Source organism: Stenella coeruleoalba, assembly GCF_951394435.1.
Source record: "Stenella coeruleoalba genome assembly, chromosome: 2".
Classification (NCBI taxonomy): Eukaryota; Metazoa; Chordata; class Mammalia; order Artiodactyla; family Delphinidae; genus Stenella; species Stenella coeruleoalba.
In genome coordinates, this window is record NC_137147.1 from 109,182,997 (window position 1) to 109,202,842 (window position 19,846).

Below are 19,846 nucleotides of genomic sequence, written 5' to 3' on the forward strand. Positions count from 1 at the left end.
CACAAAATGGAGTCACTTGTCCATAGGAGAGCAAACCAAGACTCTACTATAGTTTCAGCCACTCCCAGGACTGCAACCTTTAACCAGTCAGTCTGGAATTACCTGATGAGCACAGTGAGGTCATCTCACCTGCATGATAGACTTCCCCTTTTCCCCCAAGGGAAGGTGACCTTGCCTGAAATAATCCGTTCTTTCCTTTATGACTTTATGGTCCCACCCTCCTTCTGCCTTTAAAAACCTTCCACTTTGTACACCTCCTCAGAGCTCCTTTCTATTGATACTTGCCAGATGCGATGCTGCCCAATTCGTGAATAAGGCCACTTAGATCTTTACTCAGCTGAATTTTCTTAACACTCCTACCTAGAGCTAGCTCCAATCACTCACGTGCATCTCGGTTCCAAGGGCTTAAGCAACAAGCCCAAGCTCACATGGCTAGTAGAGGTGGATTTGAACTGAGGTCTGTCTGTTCTCAGCCCAAACAACCTTCTGATAATTTGGCTTCCCTTGAAGTTCTCCTTTCAGAAGAAGGGAAGAATTCCCTTGTCAGGTAAAGTGTCCAGTCTTCTGGATGGTTACATGTCTCATAAAAAATTAGCAAGGTGGGTTTTTAGTGTGAAAATTCCATTTCCTTGTACGTTTAATGAATGAAACAGGCTCCCTGAGTGTGATCAGCTCAGGGGTACTGACAACATCAAGGTACAAAACTGAGACCCAGACCCCGTCCCACACAACACTGTTGGTCTGCCAGTAACCAGAATCCACAGTCAACATAACCCAGGGGATAAGAGGCAGAATCAAATCAGGAAAAAGAAGAGTTACTCCCAGAAGAAACTGTATGAGCTAGCTGATATACATTGCCAAAAAATATAGGGGAAATTTATGGAAACTTTTTAAGGTTGTTTGACCAAGATAGCGGAACAGAATTTTGATTCAGGTTTTGTTTATTGATATGTTCTCACTCACCAGAGATTCTATAGAAGCTCATACAGCCAGATACAGTTCTTACCATTTGTGCAGGGGGAGGGGGGCTATAGATGAGGGTGGATAATACAAATCTGGACTAAATACTGACCCATGCTAAATTATAACAAAAGACCAAAATTCCAAGAAAGGCAGGAACTCACAGATTTTAGGAAACAAGAATGCTTTATTGGGTCCCTGACATGCATCCAGCCCATCTGCCCTCTGGCCTCTGACATGACCCAGAAGATGGTCTCACTCCCTGCCATGAGAAATTGGCGAGGCTCTGCTGGCTTTCCTCTCTAGGCCTGGAATTCTGGTTGGAAGAGCTCCTATGAAATGAACTTCCTGATCTCAGCAGCAGAGATAGACAGAAGGAACACAGTAGAGGAGTTATCATAATGGACATGGGCATGGAAACCAAACCTCTAGCTGTGGTTAATTAATCATTGGGCCCCAGGAATGAAAAAGACCAGACAGTGCCTAAGATATCAGCTAGTTACTACTGTAACCAAAGGTTTCTGGTTGGGCAAAGAGGTCTCTCTCAGCTGCCAAGGTAGAGTCAAAATCTCCCACTTAATTTCCAGACTTTCAAGGGAGAGGAAGTCAAATATCTTTGAAGAAAAACCTTATTTTAACACTTAGATGCATATTGTTAACCTTCCTTGCAACCTTCCCCAAAGGGATCTGTGTTCACTTATCTGGGAACGGAAAGGAAAGGAAAGTACTCAGACTTGGGGAGAGGGGTTTTGTAGGACACTGGCTCCAAGCCAAGCCCAATTTCTGGGTACAGTAGAAGAGCATGTGGTCTCCCAATCCATAGAGATGTTTAATAGACTAAATTTTGCACCACAGTAGACCCAGTGGAATCTCAAAGCCAATGAAAGGTTATTTTGAGTGTACAGTTGAAATGGATATATTCTGAAACACGCATAACCCCCACGATGGCTCTGATTAGTGGGGTAAGAATGACTATAATAGGATAGGAGAAGCATAAGCCATCAGAATTCCCGCTCCCGACCGAAATGGTAAATCAAAAGTGCTTCCGTATTTGTGAGGGAATTGTAGAAATCAGTGTTACTATCAGATTTAAGAGTGAAGTCATAGTGATTCCTACCACAGCTCAGCCTGGCCAGGAGGTCTTTGGATTGTTGTAAACTTTAAAACGTGTTAACTCCAATTGCAGGTGCTGTTCCAGAAATGGTCTTCTTGCTAAAGCAAATTCATCCAGCTCTTGGCATTTGGTATGAACCCTTTGATCCAGTGAATTCATTTTTTCCCTTGATTTTCATGAGCAAAGAACATCAGAAGCAATTCGTCTTCAGCTGGCAGGGTAGCAGTACTCCACTGCTGTCCTGCTGAATGATATATATTATCTTAGCTGTTCAGCTCTGTGCCACAGACTGCCTCACAGGGACCTTGACCTCAGCAATGCAATGTTCCAGCACACTGATGGCATCATGCTGATAGGGTCTGGAGATCAACAGTTTCCCTAGATGCTTTGGTAAGACATATATATGTGAGTCAGAGGTGGGAGATAAAGCATGTGAAAATGCAAATGTCTGTTCCTTGAATAACGTTCCTGGGGATCAAGGGGTCTGTTGAGGTCAGAATAGTTCCTCCATTAATGTAGGACAAATTCCTACATTTTGAATTCCTTACCACGAAGGCCCAATTCCAGGCAAAATTGTCAGTTTGGGGCATCTTGCTCCAACCCGTTTACTGACTGACCCAGAAGACTGCCAGCTTTGGGCAGGGCGCAGAGCAAGTGAAGGCTCTCCAGCAGGAAAAGCCTTGAGCACAAATGATTCTGCCACGAGGCCACACGACCTGGCAGAGCCAGTGGTGCTTGAGGGGTCTGTCTGTGGCATATTGGGGAGGCACATGGAGATTGTGACAAGTCTTGATTTAAAAAATATGGCAGAAGGGGGTGGGATAGGAAGGGTAGGAGGGAGGGAGACGCAAGAGGGAAGAGATATGGGGACATACGTATATGTATAACTGATTCACTTTGTTATACAGCAGAAACTAACACAACAATGTAAAGTAATTATACTGTAATAAAGATGTTACAAAATTAAAAATAAAAAAAAATTAAAAATATGGCAGGAGAACCCAGAGTTTGGAATCAAGTGATACGCTGGCCAACAAGTAACTATTATCCTTTTGACACACAGCCCTCTGACTTGCCACTGGGCTCTGGGGAGTCTAACTGCTTGGCTACAGCCTACCAGGTGGCCATGCTGGCCCTTATGAACAGGGGTTGTCGGATCCACCCAGCCAAAATCAGGCATGGCCACCATCATTAGGTGAATGCTCCGGGAGAGGGTTCTGGAGGCACAGGCAAGCTGTGTGTGGGCATCACTCACTCTCCCATAATGCCTCCTCCTGCCCTATGGCTGAGCTTGCCTCAGTCTACACTTATGCTATGGCTTTAACAGGGCAGGCACTTATCTTGACCATTAGGGGCCCTTCTTCTGGATTTGGATTTGCTTTCCTTACCCATCATGCCTCTCCCATCAAAATCCATGGAATTGGGCTTCCCTGGTGGCGCAGTGGTTGAGAGTCCGCCTGCCGATGCAGGGGACACGGGTTCGTGCTCCGGTCCGGGAAGATCCCACATGCCGCGGAGCAGCTAGGCCCGTGAGCCGTGGCCACTGAGCCTGCGCGTCGGGAGCCCGTGCTCCGTAATGGGAGAGGCCACAACAGTGAGAGGCCCGCGTACCGCAAAAAAAAAAAAAAAAAAAAAAATCCATGGAATTATCAACTGTTGTAAACAGCATTTCGGTATCCCCACACATTGCATTCAACCAGGGAATACACTTTATAGCAAAGTAATGGGTTGATGCCTATGGCCTTTGCTCATCTTGTCAGGATCCCCACAGTCTAGAAGCAGTTAGCTTGATAATATGGTGAAACGGTTTGTTGAAAACTCAGCTACGGCACCAGCTGAAAACAATACCTTGCAAGGCTGGGTAAGGCCTGCAAGATGTAGCATAAGCTCCAAACCGGCAACCAATTCATGGTGCTGTTTCTCCTACAGGCCAGGAAGCAGGGTGAAGAGGGGCACGTTATCACGACCTCTCAGTGCGTTTCTCATATCTGAGGTTTAGGACCAGACTGGTGTAGAGGTTTTAGTTCCCAAGAAAACATACCTTCAAAAATTCATAGTAATGATTCAAGTGAATTAGAAGCCTAGGCACCTGGCCGTCTCAGGTTGCTTGTACCTCTGAGCCACACAGAGCTAGGATAGAAGTATATCTAGGATACGAGTAAATATAGTGACACGTAGGAGTAGCTAGGATGATTAACTCTATCAAGGGAAAATATGATTGCGGCTACTTAAAAGGGGGCAGGGTACAGATGGACGTGGGGGTTTCCTAAAGTGCTTCCTGGTACTGCCATGTCCAGTGGCTAATGCTTGCCACACAGGCAGGACCGCTTAGGAACTCGACTTTGGGTCACTCCAAAGGGCAAAAAAATCCCTAGTCATAAATACTAGTTCTCATGACCAGTTATAGAAATGGACCGTAGCCTTTACCCATACTTCCCTTCTTGTTGGGTTTTATAATTTCCACAGGTTGCAGAATTTCAGAAGGAGGTTGTGATAAAAGAGGAAAGAGTATCGTTAGTGACACTGGACTTTGGAGAATGGTAGCCCTGGTCATTACCCCTGGACTTAGTCATTGACTATTACCTTGAATGGTCTCCCCAAGCAGAGAGCGATTTGCTTTTGGTTGTATGTAAGAGAGTTGTAGTGCATCAGATGGGAAGAAAGGTGTGTGTGTGTGTGTGTGTGTGTGTGTGTGTGTGTGTGTGTGTGTGTGTGTGTGTGTGTGTGTGTCAGGGTATCTTCTGTGGTTGCCTGCCAAGCCCTTTCTACCCTTCCACCCTCCACCATTCTTCTGGTAAGAATCCCCATCCTTTGGAAAACTACCTCTCTCCCAGTCCACGATGCCCGGAGCTCCAGGACAGGAATATGAACCTTGAGTGGAGGGAGATCCACTGGAGCCAACGGCAGCAGCTCCTGGGAGGCAAGCTCTGGAGCTACCCTGGCTCCTGCCCTTCTAAAGGCCAACTGTTCAGCTATTCCTTTGGTTCTGTGAACTACCCCCAACACCCTTCCCATGAAGGTCCAAGTCCATTTCTGTTGCTCAAAACCCAAGAAACCTAATGGAAAGCACCTCTTTTGAGACCACCTCATGCATCTTTGCCTCTCAGCAGTGGTCAGCTCAGGGTCTGGCATAAAGTAAGTCTGCTCAGTATGTCTGCCGAATGAATGGATGAATGAATAAACAAATCAACAATATTCCAGCTCTCAGTTCACCACGGCAATCTGGATATGCAGGCTGGGAGAGTTGGGAGCAAGAGGAAAAAGTGGGCAGAGTCACCTGAGCACAAGAGGAGGTAGAGAAGTCAGAAATGTCAAACGGAGGGGGGTAAAGGTCAGGCAAGGAAAGGCCTGGGTGATGGGGTAGGGCTGGGAATGAGAAGCCTCTGCACCTTGGGAGGCAGGAAACAGTCAGTGAGCAGCTGAGAGGCAGGAGCTGGTCTTCCCCCAGGCTGGTCTTGCCCCAGTGGAGGCAGCCAAAGACACTGGGCGTTTCCCCAGAGCCCCAGCTCTGCTCTTCCTTCCTGGGTTCCTTCCTCTGCATTCCTCTTCCAAATGAATGAGCAATTCCAAAGGCCTAAGCGCCCTCGTAAGGGGCACAAGCCATCATTCCATTAGTACAAGCAGCACAGACTGTCTAGCTGCGGCCACAGAAGGCTGAGGCTGAATGCCAATCTAGGATCCAAAACATGGATTCACTTTTCCAGTGGGTCCAGGGACTGCAGGACGCCTTCAGAGAACCGCCTGGGGAGACGGGACCCTGACCCCATATACCTACAACCACACCAGATAAGGGCAAGCAAGATACACAGTTGCTGCCTTTATTGCATTCCAAGGGGAGCAGGCTAGCTCGAGACCCACCCCATCCCAGGCCTCAAGGAAGGGTTCTCAGGAAGGGCCCAGGGTGCTGGGCCGAGCACAGCAAATCCTTGGGAGCCTATATTGAGGCCCAGAGCTGGAGTCCCAGGATCAAGAGCTAATGGTTAGGGGCAGGGGGTCCTAATTCCCAGGCACAGAGACACTCCTCCACCCTGCACATGGGTGGACTGCATTCTTCCTACAGCTCCCAGGTGCACGCCCTCTGGAGAAGAGTCCCAGCCCTCTATCCCTGGTCAAGAGGGGATGTGAAATTCACTGTGACCCCACCTCATTTCAGTATGAAGCACAAGGTCCCACAAAGTCAACACCTTCCGTCTGGCCACAGCTGCTGATGCAACCCTCATGCCAGCTCTCACCTCACGGGCAGAGGGCCTGGGAGAAGTAGGGGAGGAGTGTCCTGGGGTGGGCTGAAAGGACAGAGGGTCTGCTCTTCACCTAGGTATGGTGGGTAGGGTGGGGGTCAGGCTAGGGAAGCCCTCGGGTAGGGGAACAAACAGAACTCAGTGAAAGGCAGGCAGCAGGCTGCAATTGGGCTCAAAGCCAGGGATGGGGGATGGGGTGCAAGGGAGCATGGTAGGCAGGTGATTGAGTGCCTGAGTGATGGGGGAAGGAAGAGCATGAACACACATCACCAAAGACCACTGCACAAGGATATGACAGTCTCTGGAAGGGCCCTGAGCACCATTCGGGCTCAGGGACAGGTTAGTTGCAAGATAAGCTGGGATGAATGAGGCAAAATGACTGGAAGGAAAAGACACCCTGAGAGTCACCAGGCCAGACACCGCAGAGGAAGTCTGGAGCCCTGAGGATAGGGAGGGATCAGGGCCAAGTGAAGGGAAAAGGGTAGGTGCTGGCCTGCGTGCCCCCAGAGTGCAACATTCACGGCAGGGCCTGGGGCGAGGGGTTGGTTGCAGAACTCATGCAGAGGACTCAGGGAGCCTCCAGCAGTGGCCAGTGTAAACTTCAAGGAGGGCTAGGCTGCAGGCCCCGGGAGGTAGGGCCTGGGAGCCGCGGGGACGATGGCACCAGGAGAGGCCACCGGGCTGGGTGTCAGGCACCAAGCATCTGATGAGGAGAGGCTGCGGGCAGAGGCCCCGAGGGGTGCCTCCTCTGCACCTGCTCCGGTCAGTCCCGTACTGGGAACGTCTCCATCGGTTCGAGCTGCTTCCTTGTCGGTCTGCTGCTGGGTGGAGGCCCCCAGCCTCCTGTGGGGGCTACCGCATGCCCTGGGCCTTGGAGCCTCCATCTCGGACGGGAGGCTGTCCGAGTAACTGGGTGGCGACTGCCTCTGAGGCCTGAGGGGTGGCCTTGGAGCTTGGGGCACTCTTCTGGGGACTGGGAGGGCCTTTCCTCTGGGGCTGAGGACTCAGCTGGGGGCCCCTCCTGCCGGCAGATGGACTCTTGGAGCCTTTGGCCTTGGCTTGGGGGTGGGCAGCCTCAGGGCCCTTGAGAGGTTTTAGCCCCAGCATCTCACAGAAGGTGTTGCACTGGTGGGAAGAGGCAAACTGGTCCAGCAGGGCAGGGAAACAGCTCTCCTTGAGGCCTTGGTATCTGCAGCCAAACAGTGAGAGCTGAGTAGGAGCCCCACCCAGAGAGAGAGTCCTTGGGGGGCAGACTGTGGGGTGGCCACAACCAGGGTGTGGTGCCCAAGGTCCATCCTACCTTACCTCGGGGTGCTGGGGAGTCCACCTGGGGCCACCTCAGACGGCAGCATCTGAAACCTCAACTCTAAACTGAGGTCTCATTACACCCTGGCCCATGGAATTCATCGGGTGGGACGTCACTCGGTGTGAGGACCATCTGCCTTATTAACATAAATAAGAGCAGACTCCAGCTCACCACTCTACTCACGGGGCCCTGCTTATCTGCACCCTGATGAGCTTTCACAAGTGAGAAGGAAGGGGAGCAGGTACACTGAGAGCCCAGGATGTAGGTGGTCCTGTGCATGGGCGTCAAGAGCTACTGGTCCAGGTCTGGGGTCAGGGGCACAGCAGGTGGGGATCAGTGGCCCCTGAGACATTACTACATGGCCATGGGTGCAAGTGGGACTCTCTGGTCACAGGTCTAGCACCTCAGGAATGGAGAACCAGAAGAACTTTGACATTTTCCACCCTGAGCAGACTCTCAGAGGGCATTCTGTCCCCAAGGAGCACTCACCCTCGCAGTTTGGTAGCAATCTGCACATCAGTCATTTTCCAGTTAACCCCTGAAAAGAGAGAGAGTGGGGAGTTGAGGGCATCCTGGGCTGGTTGTAGGGCCCCCATGTCTCCAAGATGGATATCACTTTAGATGGGAACTTGCCAGATTGCAGGGCACATCTTCAGGTACCCTCTCATTGGGCATCATCACCCTGGCCTGTCTCATGAGTGGTGTGGGTATCTCTGTATTATTAGTAGTAATAATATTCCCATTTTCACAGGTGAGGAGATAGGCTCAAAGTTAAGTGACTGCAGCAAAGTCACATTTATTCATTCATTTAATAACTGAACGCTGTCTGTGTGCAATGACCACCGTGAATCAAAGTTCAGTCTTTCTTACTCCTAGATCCAAAAGTCTTCCAGCTGTGCAATCCTGCCTCTACTGGATGAGATTAGGTCACAAACTGAGCTGGCCTCTGGCTTTGAGCTAAAACCTTCTCCTTCCTCATAACAGATTAGCCCATCTGGGCAAGAGGGAGAAAGGTGGAAATGTGAAGGTATTTCGGGGCTGGGCCAGCAGAAACGTTAACACTGGATAAGACTGGCTTCCACCTACTCATAAAGTGCAGCAAGCACGCACTCCAAGAAGCCCAGATGGGCTCCTAGCCTTGAAGAGCAGATCCAGGCAGGTGGTGACAAAGGAGGCATTTCCCACCCCGTCCAGGCCACCCCAGCATCTCAGCATTCATGCGTCAGGTCTGTGACTCTCCTTCCCTGTTTGTACACTGTCCGGTTGCCTTCCTCCAGGAACCTACCTCTCACTAACAGGCCTGAGTACCCGTGGATGATAGAGTGGCGCAAATGTGGGCTTGAGAACCAGGCACACCTGCATTTACATTTCAGCTCTGTCACTTTGGAGCTGTGTGTGCTTGGCCAGTCACTTACTATCTCTAATCCTCAACAGTAAAAGTAGGGATAATGCTGCCCATCTTGCAGGGGAATTGAGAAGATCACAGTATGTGTACGACTATAACTTAGTGTCTGAAACACAGTAGTTATGCAATAAATATTAACTTCTTTGTTATTTCTCTTTCAGCATTTATCACATTCCATCTTGCATTATAATAATGATGATCCCTTACACTTGCACAGAATTTTGGTTTGCAGAGGGCTTTCATAAATACAGTCTCATTTAATATTCTTAACAAGTCTGAGAGATAGGCAGGGAAGATATGGTTATTCCTAGAGAGGGAAAGGAAACAGAAGCTCGGAGAGATTAAATGACCTAACCTGTCTGAGCTTGTTTTCTTCTCTGTAAAACAGACACCCAGCTAGAAAATGATGAGACCTAGGCTTGAATTTCTTTGACTCTCAAGTCTTTCTACTATATTATGTTATCATCTCATTGTAGAAATTGGTATACTTATCATAGCTTCTTGAGGACAATGGCTATTCCTAATTCACCTTTTTATCTTCCCAATATTTAGTAATGTTGGAAGGAAGGAAGGAAGGAAGGAAGGAAGGAAAGAAGGAAGGAAAGAAAAATTTATGAGTTAACAAATAGAGTGAATGATAATGGTTTAATGTGTTACTAGCCCCCCTCCCTTCAATATATAGAGTTGTATATACAATATTTATTGTATTAATATTTATTCTTTAACCCCAATGCAAAGCACATTTAAGCCAGTTTTCTATCTCTGGCCCTTGGTTTTGTCACTTATTTACATCAGGGATAAAATGTAATAGTGTGTGATATTCGCAGCATTCCAGTCCTCTCACTGTAGAGAGGATTTTATCTTTTCCTCTCCCCTGCCCTGTCTGGTTACAGAGAGTAGGCCTGGAGAGGAGTGGTCAAAGAAGGAAGGAGAATTCATGCTTGCTGGCCTTCCTTTGTTGGGGAGAATCTGAGTAATGGGAGAAATAGAAATAAACTAAAAAGAAGCAAGAGAGACTAAGTTTGTTTACATAATAAAAAGCTACCAAAGACAGAGGGGGGAGCAGGGAAGGAGGAGATTGCAAAGCTATGTGTGCAGGGATGGAAGAGAGAGGTTAGGAAGTTAGAGAGTAAGAAAGTTCACAGCAGAGCTGCAGGGAAGAAGGAAAGGGAGATTTTGAAAACGCGGTTGCGGGTTTGAATTAGATCCCATGGAACGGTCTTTGAAGTAAATTCCTTTTTAATTTTAAGTGAAGCCTGGAGTGTACTCCTTTAGATACAGCTGCAGTTATAGACTAGGCACCATGAGGCCCTGATACGTATTAGCGCTGCATACAAAGTGGTTCCTGTCCAGCGCACTTTACAAGGTTACTGTGAAAGCAAAGGAGAATATGTGCAAAAGTGCGCTGCACACTAGTAAACGAGAACTGTGACCCTGCCCCTCCGCATGCTCTCCTGCACATGTACATGCACACCCCACACCCTCATACCTGCCAAATCTGTGACAAGGAAGCTGCCATTTGTCCACAGATACAGCCAGTGCTGGAAGGTCTGGCATTTCTGCACGGCCTCAGAGCTGCTAGATGCTGCTGGAGCCGTAGCAAAGCCCCATTCCCGGGAACAGTAAGACTCCATGGGCTTGCCCAGGTCCTCCTCCAGGGTAGCATATGGGATATTGTTTGCAGGCCGGTAGATCAGATACAGTGGGATGATCCTAAACATAGTGTCACCCTGCAGTGAGCAGGAAGTATGGCCCCAGAGAGCTCCTCCCTCCACCTCAATTCTACACTCTTGGATCCAAAAGGAAGGCCCTTCCAAGAACAGAACTCTCAGCTCTGAGCCTGGAGGACAGCAAGGAAGGGGGGGTTCCACCCTGAGTTCAGGAAAGGAAATGGTGGCCTCCTCCATTCTCTGAGGTCAGTGGGATTAGAACTGAACCCTGCTATAGCCCCAGGAGGCCTCTGTGCTTGAGTGAGGGACTAAGACCTGTAAGTGCCAAACAGAAAGGAATACCTCTGAGAGGATCCAACCAGACTGTGCTCAATGCCAGCTAGACCCTAATACTCAAGAGTTGAAGTTCCAAGTCTCAAAATGAAAACAGTTTCCATGTGTAGCTGACTCCTACAAAAATCCACACGGACCCTGCCCACCTACCACATTAGAATCCTGACCAGTTTGCCTGGAAGCTTTAGCCCACCCCATCACCTTCAGAGAGGCCCAGAACCTGCTGTGCCCAAACCCTGCGATCAGCAAAAACTGGGCAAAGGAGTGGGGAATTAGGGTGGGTGGGAGGAGACTGAAGACCAGAGCAGAAGCTTTTCTAAAGTGGGCAGTGAATCTTGAGGTCTTTATTTCTAGATTTTGTGGAACCACTGAGCTGAGCATGGGGTTAGCTGGGGGCCCATTTACACGTGACTATGACTCAGGAGGCCCCCAGGAGGCTGTGAAATCATGGTTCTCTGCAGAAGCTCAAGTCAACCGGTCTGCACACTGCACGGCCCCCTCCCTGTGCACTTACTCAGGCACGTCCCCAAAGCCAGGTGCAGCCCGGGCTTCAGCCGCAAAGATTTTGCAGTACTCTCGACTCATGTTCTGGATCTTGCACCCCTGTGGATCGAAGAGAAGCAACTCTGATCAGCAAGGAAGCATCCCGGTTCTCTATCTGCCTGGCTCTTAGTGGGAAGGCCATCTGCTAGAGGCTGCAGGGAGGATTCCAGCCCTGGGGGAGGTGGGGTTCATTCCTACCCTCCTCCCTACTCTGCACCTCATTTTTCTCATTTGTAAAACAAGAGGCTCTGGACTTGTTTTCAAAGTGGTTTCCAAAGTGTGCTTCCTGGAGCCCTAGTGATAGATGGCAATGCCCCAGGGGCCCCACTGCAGGAGAGCAAGGTACCGACTCCGCCCACAGTCACTCCCCTTTTAACTCCCAAATAAGGCTTCTGCGAAAGATATCTTTGAGGGCAGTGAAGAAAGTTTTCTGCTGAAAAATACAGTTTGAAAACTATGGCCCCAAAGATGTAGCCTGGACTACATCTCAGGCTCTCGTTGAGGTAAAGTTGAGACTAAGGTGGCTTCCTCCTCCATACTGGGCTTCCCAGTAGGACCCAGGCTGGGAAGGGGAGGGATGAGAGAGTGGAAGGATGGGGCAGGGGGATGGGACAGTACCTGGATGGTGACGTCATAGTTTCTGCCCAGGAGAGAAGTCTCACTGCTGGGCCCAAACACAAGCAGGCTGGACACCTTGATGATGCACGTGAGGCCTGACTCGAAGATGGGTTCCAGCCCGTAGATGACCTTGGCCTGGGAGGCCTTCCGAAGGCCACACCCGTGTCCACCACCTTGTAGCTCCTCGCTAACCAGGCGCCCAAAGAGCTTGTCCCCCCAGCAGCCAGTGTCAGCCAGACCCTTAGCAAACACCATGGGGGTCATCTCAATCTCTTCTCCAACTGAAGGGGAACAGGAGAAATGTGGAAAACTAGAAGCTCCCCCTCGACTGCTGTGGGACCCGTAGCACCCCACCACTCTGTCCATGACTTCTCTTTGGGTGTGCACTTGTGGGGGGCGCCGTATGAACTATGACCTCCTGAGGGCAGACACTGTATCTGGTAAAACCGCCGTCATTCAACAGTGCTCACGTGTGCAGAGTAAGGGCTCAGCCAGTGTCTGTGGAAGGCAGGGGTTTTCTGAGGAAGCAGCAATCAATACAGAATATCAGAATTCCTTTGTTTTAGAATTCAGTGTTTTGATCAAATGAATAAATGACTCCGTGACAACCAACATGTTTGACTGAAACAAAAAGTTTGTGAGACAAATCCAGTAGCAGTGAGCACTCCTAGTGCTCAAATTGGGATCACTAAATACCATTTTCCACTAAAAGGAACCAGAACTCCCTAAAGAAATGGGTGATTCCGGGTCTAGGGCAGGAAGTGTCCTAGACTGACCTGAAACATCTCTGGACCAGAAAGCAAGTAAGGTATCATAAACAATTGGCAACTTGTCAAAAGGACACAAGAGCCAACCTGAAGAGGCTTCTACTGGCAAAAAATGAGACAATCTTACCAACGACAAGAGCATAATAATTGCAAAGTATTGAACGTTCAAATGTGTTAAAAAGTCATACTTTCATAATTATAAGTAAAAAAAACCCTTCCCTCTGGAAAAAAAACCCCTCATTCGTGACCTTTGGAGGATGTTAGGGCACCAACTCATTATTCTGAAATCTAATAAGAGCAAGGAGGAAAAGAAAGTATTTTTTCCTTCATTTTCTGTTGGACCTATATGTATCAGGATTACCAAAAACCATTTCTTCTTTTCCAAAAAATTTCAGCCAATGAATAAAGAAGAAATGACAGAATTAAAATACTCCATGTTGCAAACTTTAATGAAATAAAGGACTTAGGTGATAATCAGTGACTGCTAAAACCCCTAGATGATGACAGGGGTTATATCAGATACAGTTTTTTAAAGTTTAAAAGGGATAGATCAGGCAGAAAACACCTGAATGAACCCAGTGATCATTCTTAACATTACTAAAACAGTCAGACATCACATGCCTCCAGATAGGACGCAAAGGAAATACACAGCACACCTGTGAAATGTTCACACACACACCCCCAAAATTTGCACCTGAATTGGAGCAAGCATCTCAAGCTAATTACCAGTTTAGAGGAAGCACATCAATGAAGCGACATGTTAAATGGTGATATAATCAATAAAAATCCAAAATGTAAGAAATTCTTCAACAAATAAATGGCAAGGAGGGAAAACAAATGAGGGAGGAGGAACTATTATACATTTGATAGATTTAAGAGATTATGTTAGCCAAAAGCACTGAGTGGTTCCTAATTGAAATAAACCAACACTTATGAGAAAGTTGGGAAAATCTGATTGGATATTTGATGATAATTAAGTATTATTACTAAGTTTTTAGGCTTTTTTAGTTTTTAGGTGAGGTTATATTTGATTAAATCTGATTTGATAACTGAACAAAAGGCACTAGTTGAATGAATGAGTAAATAAGTGAATGAAGGAAAGAATTAAGGTATTAGTTGGCAAATGAAGCTCTAGAAACCTTTCCATCACCAGCCGCCTTCACGGTCCTAATCCTCAGTGTGTCTTTTGCAGGAGCAATACATCTCTTCCCCTAATGTTTGAGCCTTTAAAATGCTTATCAAACTTTGGGGTGTATCACAGTCACCAGGGCATCTACTGACACGCAATTGTGTCAGGCCCTACCCCAGAGATTGTGATTAAGAGTATCTGCGGTAGGGCTCAAGTAACTGCATTTTCAGCAAGCTCCCTGTGTGACTCTAATGCAGGAGTCCACAGACCACCGTGAGAAACTCCGGGGAGGGAGCTGGCAGGGTGACAAGTGGACAGTCCTGCTCTTGATCAAGGGCTCTGACATGGGCAAAGGGCACAGGCTGAATGAACTCCTTGTAGGACGTCCCCTTAGCCACCTCCTCCCCCCTCATCTTCTGAAACAGCTGTCCTCCCCCATCCTCCTCCACAAACCATATCCTAAACTAGGAGGCAAAGGGTGGCTGTATGTGGAGATAAACATGGCATTTAGAACAGATTCCAAGTCTTTAAAGAAGCCCCTGTAGATAGCAGGGTAGGGACACAGGCCCACCCATTCCTCCCCCTGAGGGGCACCTACCTTGACTTTCTTCTCTGGAGATGAATCCTGACAGCACTGTGTGGAGAAAGAGAAGAGAAAGCCGCTATCCTCAGGCAGGTCTGCCCAGAGACAGCTCCACCTCTGCAAAGACGACTGTTCCCCGCCCCACCCCCAGTGGGGGCCAGGCAGAGACCCCGGGGAGGGGGGGGCAGAGCTCACACTCACCCTCGGGGCTGAGGCAGAAGTCAGTGGAGGCCGAGCCGTGCTCATTGCGGATGGTGCATCGATACACGCCACAGTCTACGGGGGACGCCTGCACGATGGCCAGGGCTGCTGGCCCCTCATCCCCTGCACTGCAGAGAGGAGACCCTCTCCGTGAGGCCATCACCATGGCACAGCCCAGGGCCACCCTGTGGTCCTGAGGCTTCGCAGATCCCGCTCTCAGAGAATGCTGTGAGCCCTGTCTCCGAGAGCTCTGGGAAGAGCTGGGCCTGCATCACACAGGTCAGGACTGCACTAGCTGTGTGACTTTGGGCAAGTGACTTAATACCTCTGAGCCTCAATGTTCTCCCCTTCACTATGGGAATACTAGAATCTCCCTCATAGGGTTCTTGTGAGGATTAAATGAGGAGGTAGATCCAAAGTGCTGGGACAATCTCCCCCCCAGTAGTGTTGCTACAATTTATTAGGGAGCCAGGACAGGTGGAGGTGGTACCCAGCTGGCTTACCTCCTGCCCACCTCGCCCACTGGGCGCTGATCCTTGGCCCATGTCAAGACTGAGTCACTAAGAATGTTGAAAAACTGGCACCAGAGCTTCAGGCTGCCCGAGGCATCAGGAAACTGCTCCACCCGAATCTTCCGGATCACCTGTGGGGCTGGAAGCAGGGGCACAGTTGAGAGGAACAAGCCACTTCCCCTCCATCGTGTGCCCTCTCTGGCCCTACCCCTGCTTCCCTGGGTGTCCGTGGTGGCACAGGCTGAGAGAAAATAGGATTCAAGCCTCCACACAGCCCCCACTTGAGTCCCACCTGTATCTCTGAGGCTTTTGCCCTGACTTCAAAGCACACCTCTTAGCTAGAAAGAACACAGTATGACACCTCCACTCCAGGCCAGGGAGAGCCTCACAGCTGAGGCCGCAGACAGCAGTCAAGAGAGGAACTTCAGTTTGCAGCCTAGGCTCCTAAACCTAAGACCCTGCGTTTGAATCCTGTCCGTACCACTCTGTACTCGCGGGACAAGTCTGCAAAAAGGCGATTACGGTGGTGATGATGATGATAGAGCTAGGATACTATTGAAGCCAGGCCCTGTGCTGAGTACTTGATTTATTCTATCCCATGTAACCCTCAGAATGTTACAAAGTTGGTACTATTTTCAACTCCAAGTGGCCTTTCCGATTCCAAAGCCTGCGGGATTATTACGTAAGAATACCCTTTACAGAGGTACGCTAAACCTCTAGCATGCAGGGTTACCCCAGCAGGGCCCTGCTCCTGGGAAGCCGTACCTGCTGCTCACCTTTTAGCAGGTCTTTGGCTCTCCTTGGCTTGGCCGGAGTGCCCTGCTTGCCTTCCTCCAGGGCCAGCTCTGCTTCCAGGTTGCTGGCTCTGGGGCTGGAGCCCAGGGCCCCTGCTGCCGGCTCCTCCTCTGCCCGCGGCACCTCCAGCAGGTCTGCCTTTCTGCCCTGAGTAGGGGAGCGTTTCTGCCGCCCTGGACTCCCCGGGGGCCCCGGTGCAAGGCCCTTCCGGGGCCCCCGGGGGGAACCCGAGGGGCTCTCCCTTTCTTCGGGCTTGGTTGGCTCCCCATCTCCTGCTGCTCTGACCTTAGGGAGAAACCTCTTCCTCCGGGCCCCCAGAGCCAGTTCCTCGGGCGTAGCTGCGGGGAGATCTGTCAGAGCTTCCCCTGGGATCTCCTCCTCTCGGAAGCGTTCCTGGGCTCTGCTCTCTGCTGACAGCAGTCCCTGCCCAGGGGCTGCCTGTCCACCCACACCCCCCAGCGGCCCACCCATGCCGCTCTCCTGGGAGGTCGACAGGAGGCCAGGCCCCTCAAGGGAAACCTCTCCCTCACCTTCACTGGATCCTCCTGAGGCCACCCCGGGGCCTTCCTCCTCACCTACCACGATGGCAGGGACAGAGAGGGGGCTGGGGCCAGGGCACCGGGCAGCAGCCAGGGCCTGACAGCCAACCTGCACCTCGCGGTCCAGGAGGCCAGTGAGGCGGCGGGAGGTACAGGGGCTCAGCAGCAGAGTCTGCGCGCTCTGCACCAGACGGTTGTTCTCCACACGCTCCAGGATGCGCCGTGACGTCCGGGGACTCAGACCGGCCACTTCCACGGTGGGGGCCAGAGAGGGTGAGGGTGCCTGATCACCAGCGGCAGCTTCCTCCTGGGCCCCTGGGCCCCTGCCACTCGTCTCTGAGCCGGATAGCTTCAGCAGCAGGAGCAAGTAGCTCTTCAGGGAGTCTATGAGGCCAGGGTCACAGGTCTGGGGGCCTGAAGTCCTCCCTTCCACACCGGGCACCTTGGCGCAGGCCCCCTCAGCGTCTGCTGCCCTGGTTCCTGGTGGGTGACTCTGGCTGGGGGCGCCCAGCCCCAGGTGCAGTGCGGGGGCAGAACTCAGCGAGGCCTTGTCCCCAGAGGGTAGGAAGGCAGCTGTGCTCATGTGCTGAGAAGCCGGGGTGCTGGGCAGCCGCTGCTGTGAGTTATCCGTCAGGCCAGCCCCAGGAAGAGAGGGCAGAGTGGGCACCTGGGGGCTCAGGCCCGCTGAAGGACAGCCACCCAGATCCACAGGCAGCACTTCTCCCGGCTGTTCCTGCTTGGGGCCCTGGGACAGGCCCTCGTCGGCCTTGTCCTTAACTGGACCCGACTGCTCCGGCCCTCGATATCTCTCTCCTCCCACCTGCTCCAAACTGCCCTCAGGAGGCAGCTGTGCCCTGCGTGTGAGGCCCCCCGCCAGGGGACCTGGCACAGTTTCCTCACGGCTCCCAGAGGCCGTTCCTGCTGCCTCGTCAGATCTGAGCATAAACTCAGGTTTGTCTGGGACAGAGAACTCTTCTGGGGTCTGTTCAAAGCATTCAATAATCTGAGGGGAGCTAGGATCCTCTGAAGGTGGGCGTTTGGGGGCCCTGGACTGTGGGCTGATACCGGTCATGGACGCCTTCTCTGACCAACATTTCACAGCTGTGGGAATGCTCCCCTCTGACCATGTCCCCTTGTCTTCCTGCACCCTTCTGTCTGCCTGTGTCCTCTTATCTGCCTGGGTCCCCACCTTTCCTTGTGCCATCACGTCCTCCTGGGAATTCCTGCCTGACTCTGACCTCTCACTTTCTTGTGTCACAACATCCACCTGTGTCTTCCTATCTGCCTGTGTCCTCTGGGTGGTTTGTGTTCCATCTCCCTGCGTCCTCCCATCCACCTGCATCTTCCTATCCATCTCTGTATTCTTCTTGCCTCCAGTGTTCTGATCAGCAGATGCTCTCCTGTCCTCCTGGGTTTCTGTGTCCATGGGCTCAATGATGTCCTGACTTCTGGAGGTGCTGCAACCAGCAGAGACCATATCAGAGCTGCTGCTGGCCAATGTGGTAGAAGCCATGGTTGCCTGGGACTCCTGGACCTGAGAACACATGGACAGAAGCAAGAACTTAACTACACGTGCCTTAGGATTTCTTTCCAATCCAACATCCCAGCCTCCTCTGACCTCATCCAGAACTGCCATGATGAGAATCCTGCCACCTGGTTTCTCAGGCCTGCTGGGGGTGACAGAGTCCCAAGCCCACCCACCCAATCCCTGATCCCAGAGTCTACACCAGGGAATATCCAGAATCCAGGTCTAGCTCTGGCCCTCCCCACCTCTCCCCGAAGAAATTTTGCCTCTCCTGACAGCCCCTGATCACGTGCTACCCCACCCCTCAACGCTGCCCTTCGGAGGAGAGTGTCCTCTCCCCAGGGCCTCCGAGCAGTCAATCTGTCCCTCTCTTGCGGCACTAACTGTCCTGGATAGAATTATGGGTGAAGTGGGAGAGTGCCAGGGGGTCTCCTTGATAGCATCAGGGACAGCATCATCATTAATGCTGAGTGAGCGGCAATTACAAAATGCCGTCCAGAGAGGGTTAAAGTCATTACAAATGACACCTGTGCCAGGAGATCCGTGAAACATTATAACGTTACCCTTCTGAACACCCGCTATTTGCAAAACACCATGCTAGGCCCCTACTTATCACGTATGTATTACCTCGCTCCTCACAACAATACCAAATAGTTTGCAAGAATCATCTCTATTTTAGAGATAAGGACACTGATGGTCAAAGAAGGAATATGGTTTGTCCATTCTCAGAGAGTGAGCGGTAGAGTTTAGTTTAGAAGCCAGGTGTGTCTAGCTTCAAATCTCATGTTCTTCTTTGTTACACTATATGGTCACACATTTAAATATAATTAAAGGACCTTCTATCTAAACATCCTGGCATAAAACAGTAAACTGCCTCTTTTCATGTTGGATATAATCAAAACCAACTAAGTAAACAAGAAAAATCAAAGCAAATTCCATTGTTCGTGGAAATGGAGGCTAATAAAACCTACAGTCTCAAAAAAAAAAAAAAATGGGAAGGATTGCCAAAAGCAGATAGATGAAACTCTGGGAGGTTGCAAGAGCTGTAGGATCATGGAGGACTGGGTGGAAATCAAGCAGAAGACATACAAGGGAGACGTCCAACAGTCAGGAAAAGAACAGTGGAGCAGCCTACCGCAGGCAGTTCTCAAAAAACATGAGCAAAAATACAGGAAAATTGCTAAGAAAATAGATTTTGAACATACGAGAACTTAAGGAATAGTGCTCCGTGGCCCTGGAGGAAACTACTGGAGAACAAACTTTGGTCAACCAAAAGATGACTGGGGAAACCACAGCAGAAGAATTGATGGTGAACGCTGAACATATATTTAACCATAGAACCAAGACTAAAACCAAAAAAGTTTAGAGTGGCAGATCAGAATGTCAGTGTTTATGCCCTGACAATGCAGAAACGATACAACTAGCACAGAAGGGGAAGGAGGAAGAAGATGACAAGTGGAGTTAAATGCCTTAATTGTATCAGTTATACAAGCCAGGAATCAAAGGCATGACTCAAAGCTGAAAACCCAGGTAACAGAAATACAGCATATTCAATTATACAAAGATAGTCACTTAGAAATAAAACTTTGGGAAAATAGGAGATAGAAA

At 50.1% G+C, this 19,846-nt stretch overlaps 1 protein-coding gene across 2 annotated transcripts in view; it reads right to left on the bottom strand.

Annotated features, from left to right (window-relative positions):
* Positions 1-5,709: 5,709 nt before the first annotated feature.
* The window catches only part of ALPK3 (alpha kinase 3), a 49,240-nt gene continuing 35,103 nt past the window's right edge, over positions 5,710-19,846 (bottom strand). For both annotated transcript variants that reach the window (XM_079907221.1, XM_079907220.1), the window contains 9 exons: positions 16,156-18,247; positions 15,371-15,518; positions 14,868-14,995; positions 14,682-14,717; positions 12,188-12,468; positions 11,541-11,629; positions 10,513-10,736; positions 8,108-8,156; positions 5,710-7,501 (listed from right to left, as the gene is read on the bottom strand). In XM_079907221.1, coding sequence (XP_079763347.1) covers positions 7,165-7,501; positions 8,108-8,156; positions 10,513-10,736; positions 11,541-11,629; positions 12,188-12,468; positions 14,682-14,717; positions 14,868-14,995; positions 15,371-15,518; positions 16,156-18,247 — 3,384 coding nt within the window. In that variant the 3' untranslated portion in view covers positions 5,710-7,164. The remainder of the gene's footprint in view (positions 7,502-8,107; positions 8,157-10,512; positions 10,737-11,540; positions 11,630-12,187; positions 12,469-14,681; positions 14,718-14,867; positions 14,996-15,370; positions 15,519-16,155; positions 18,248-19,846) is intronic.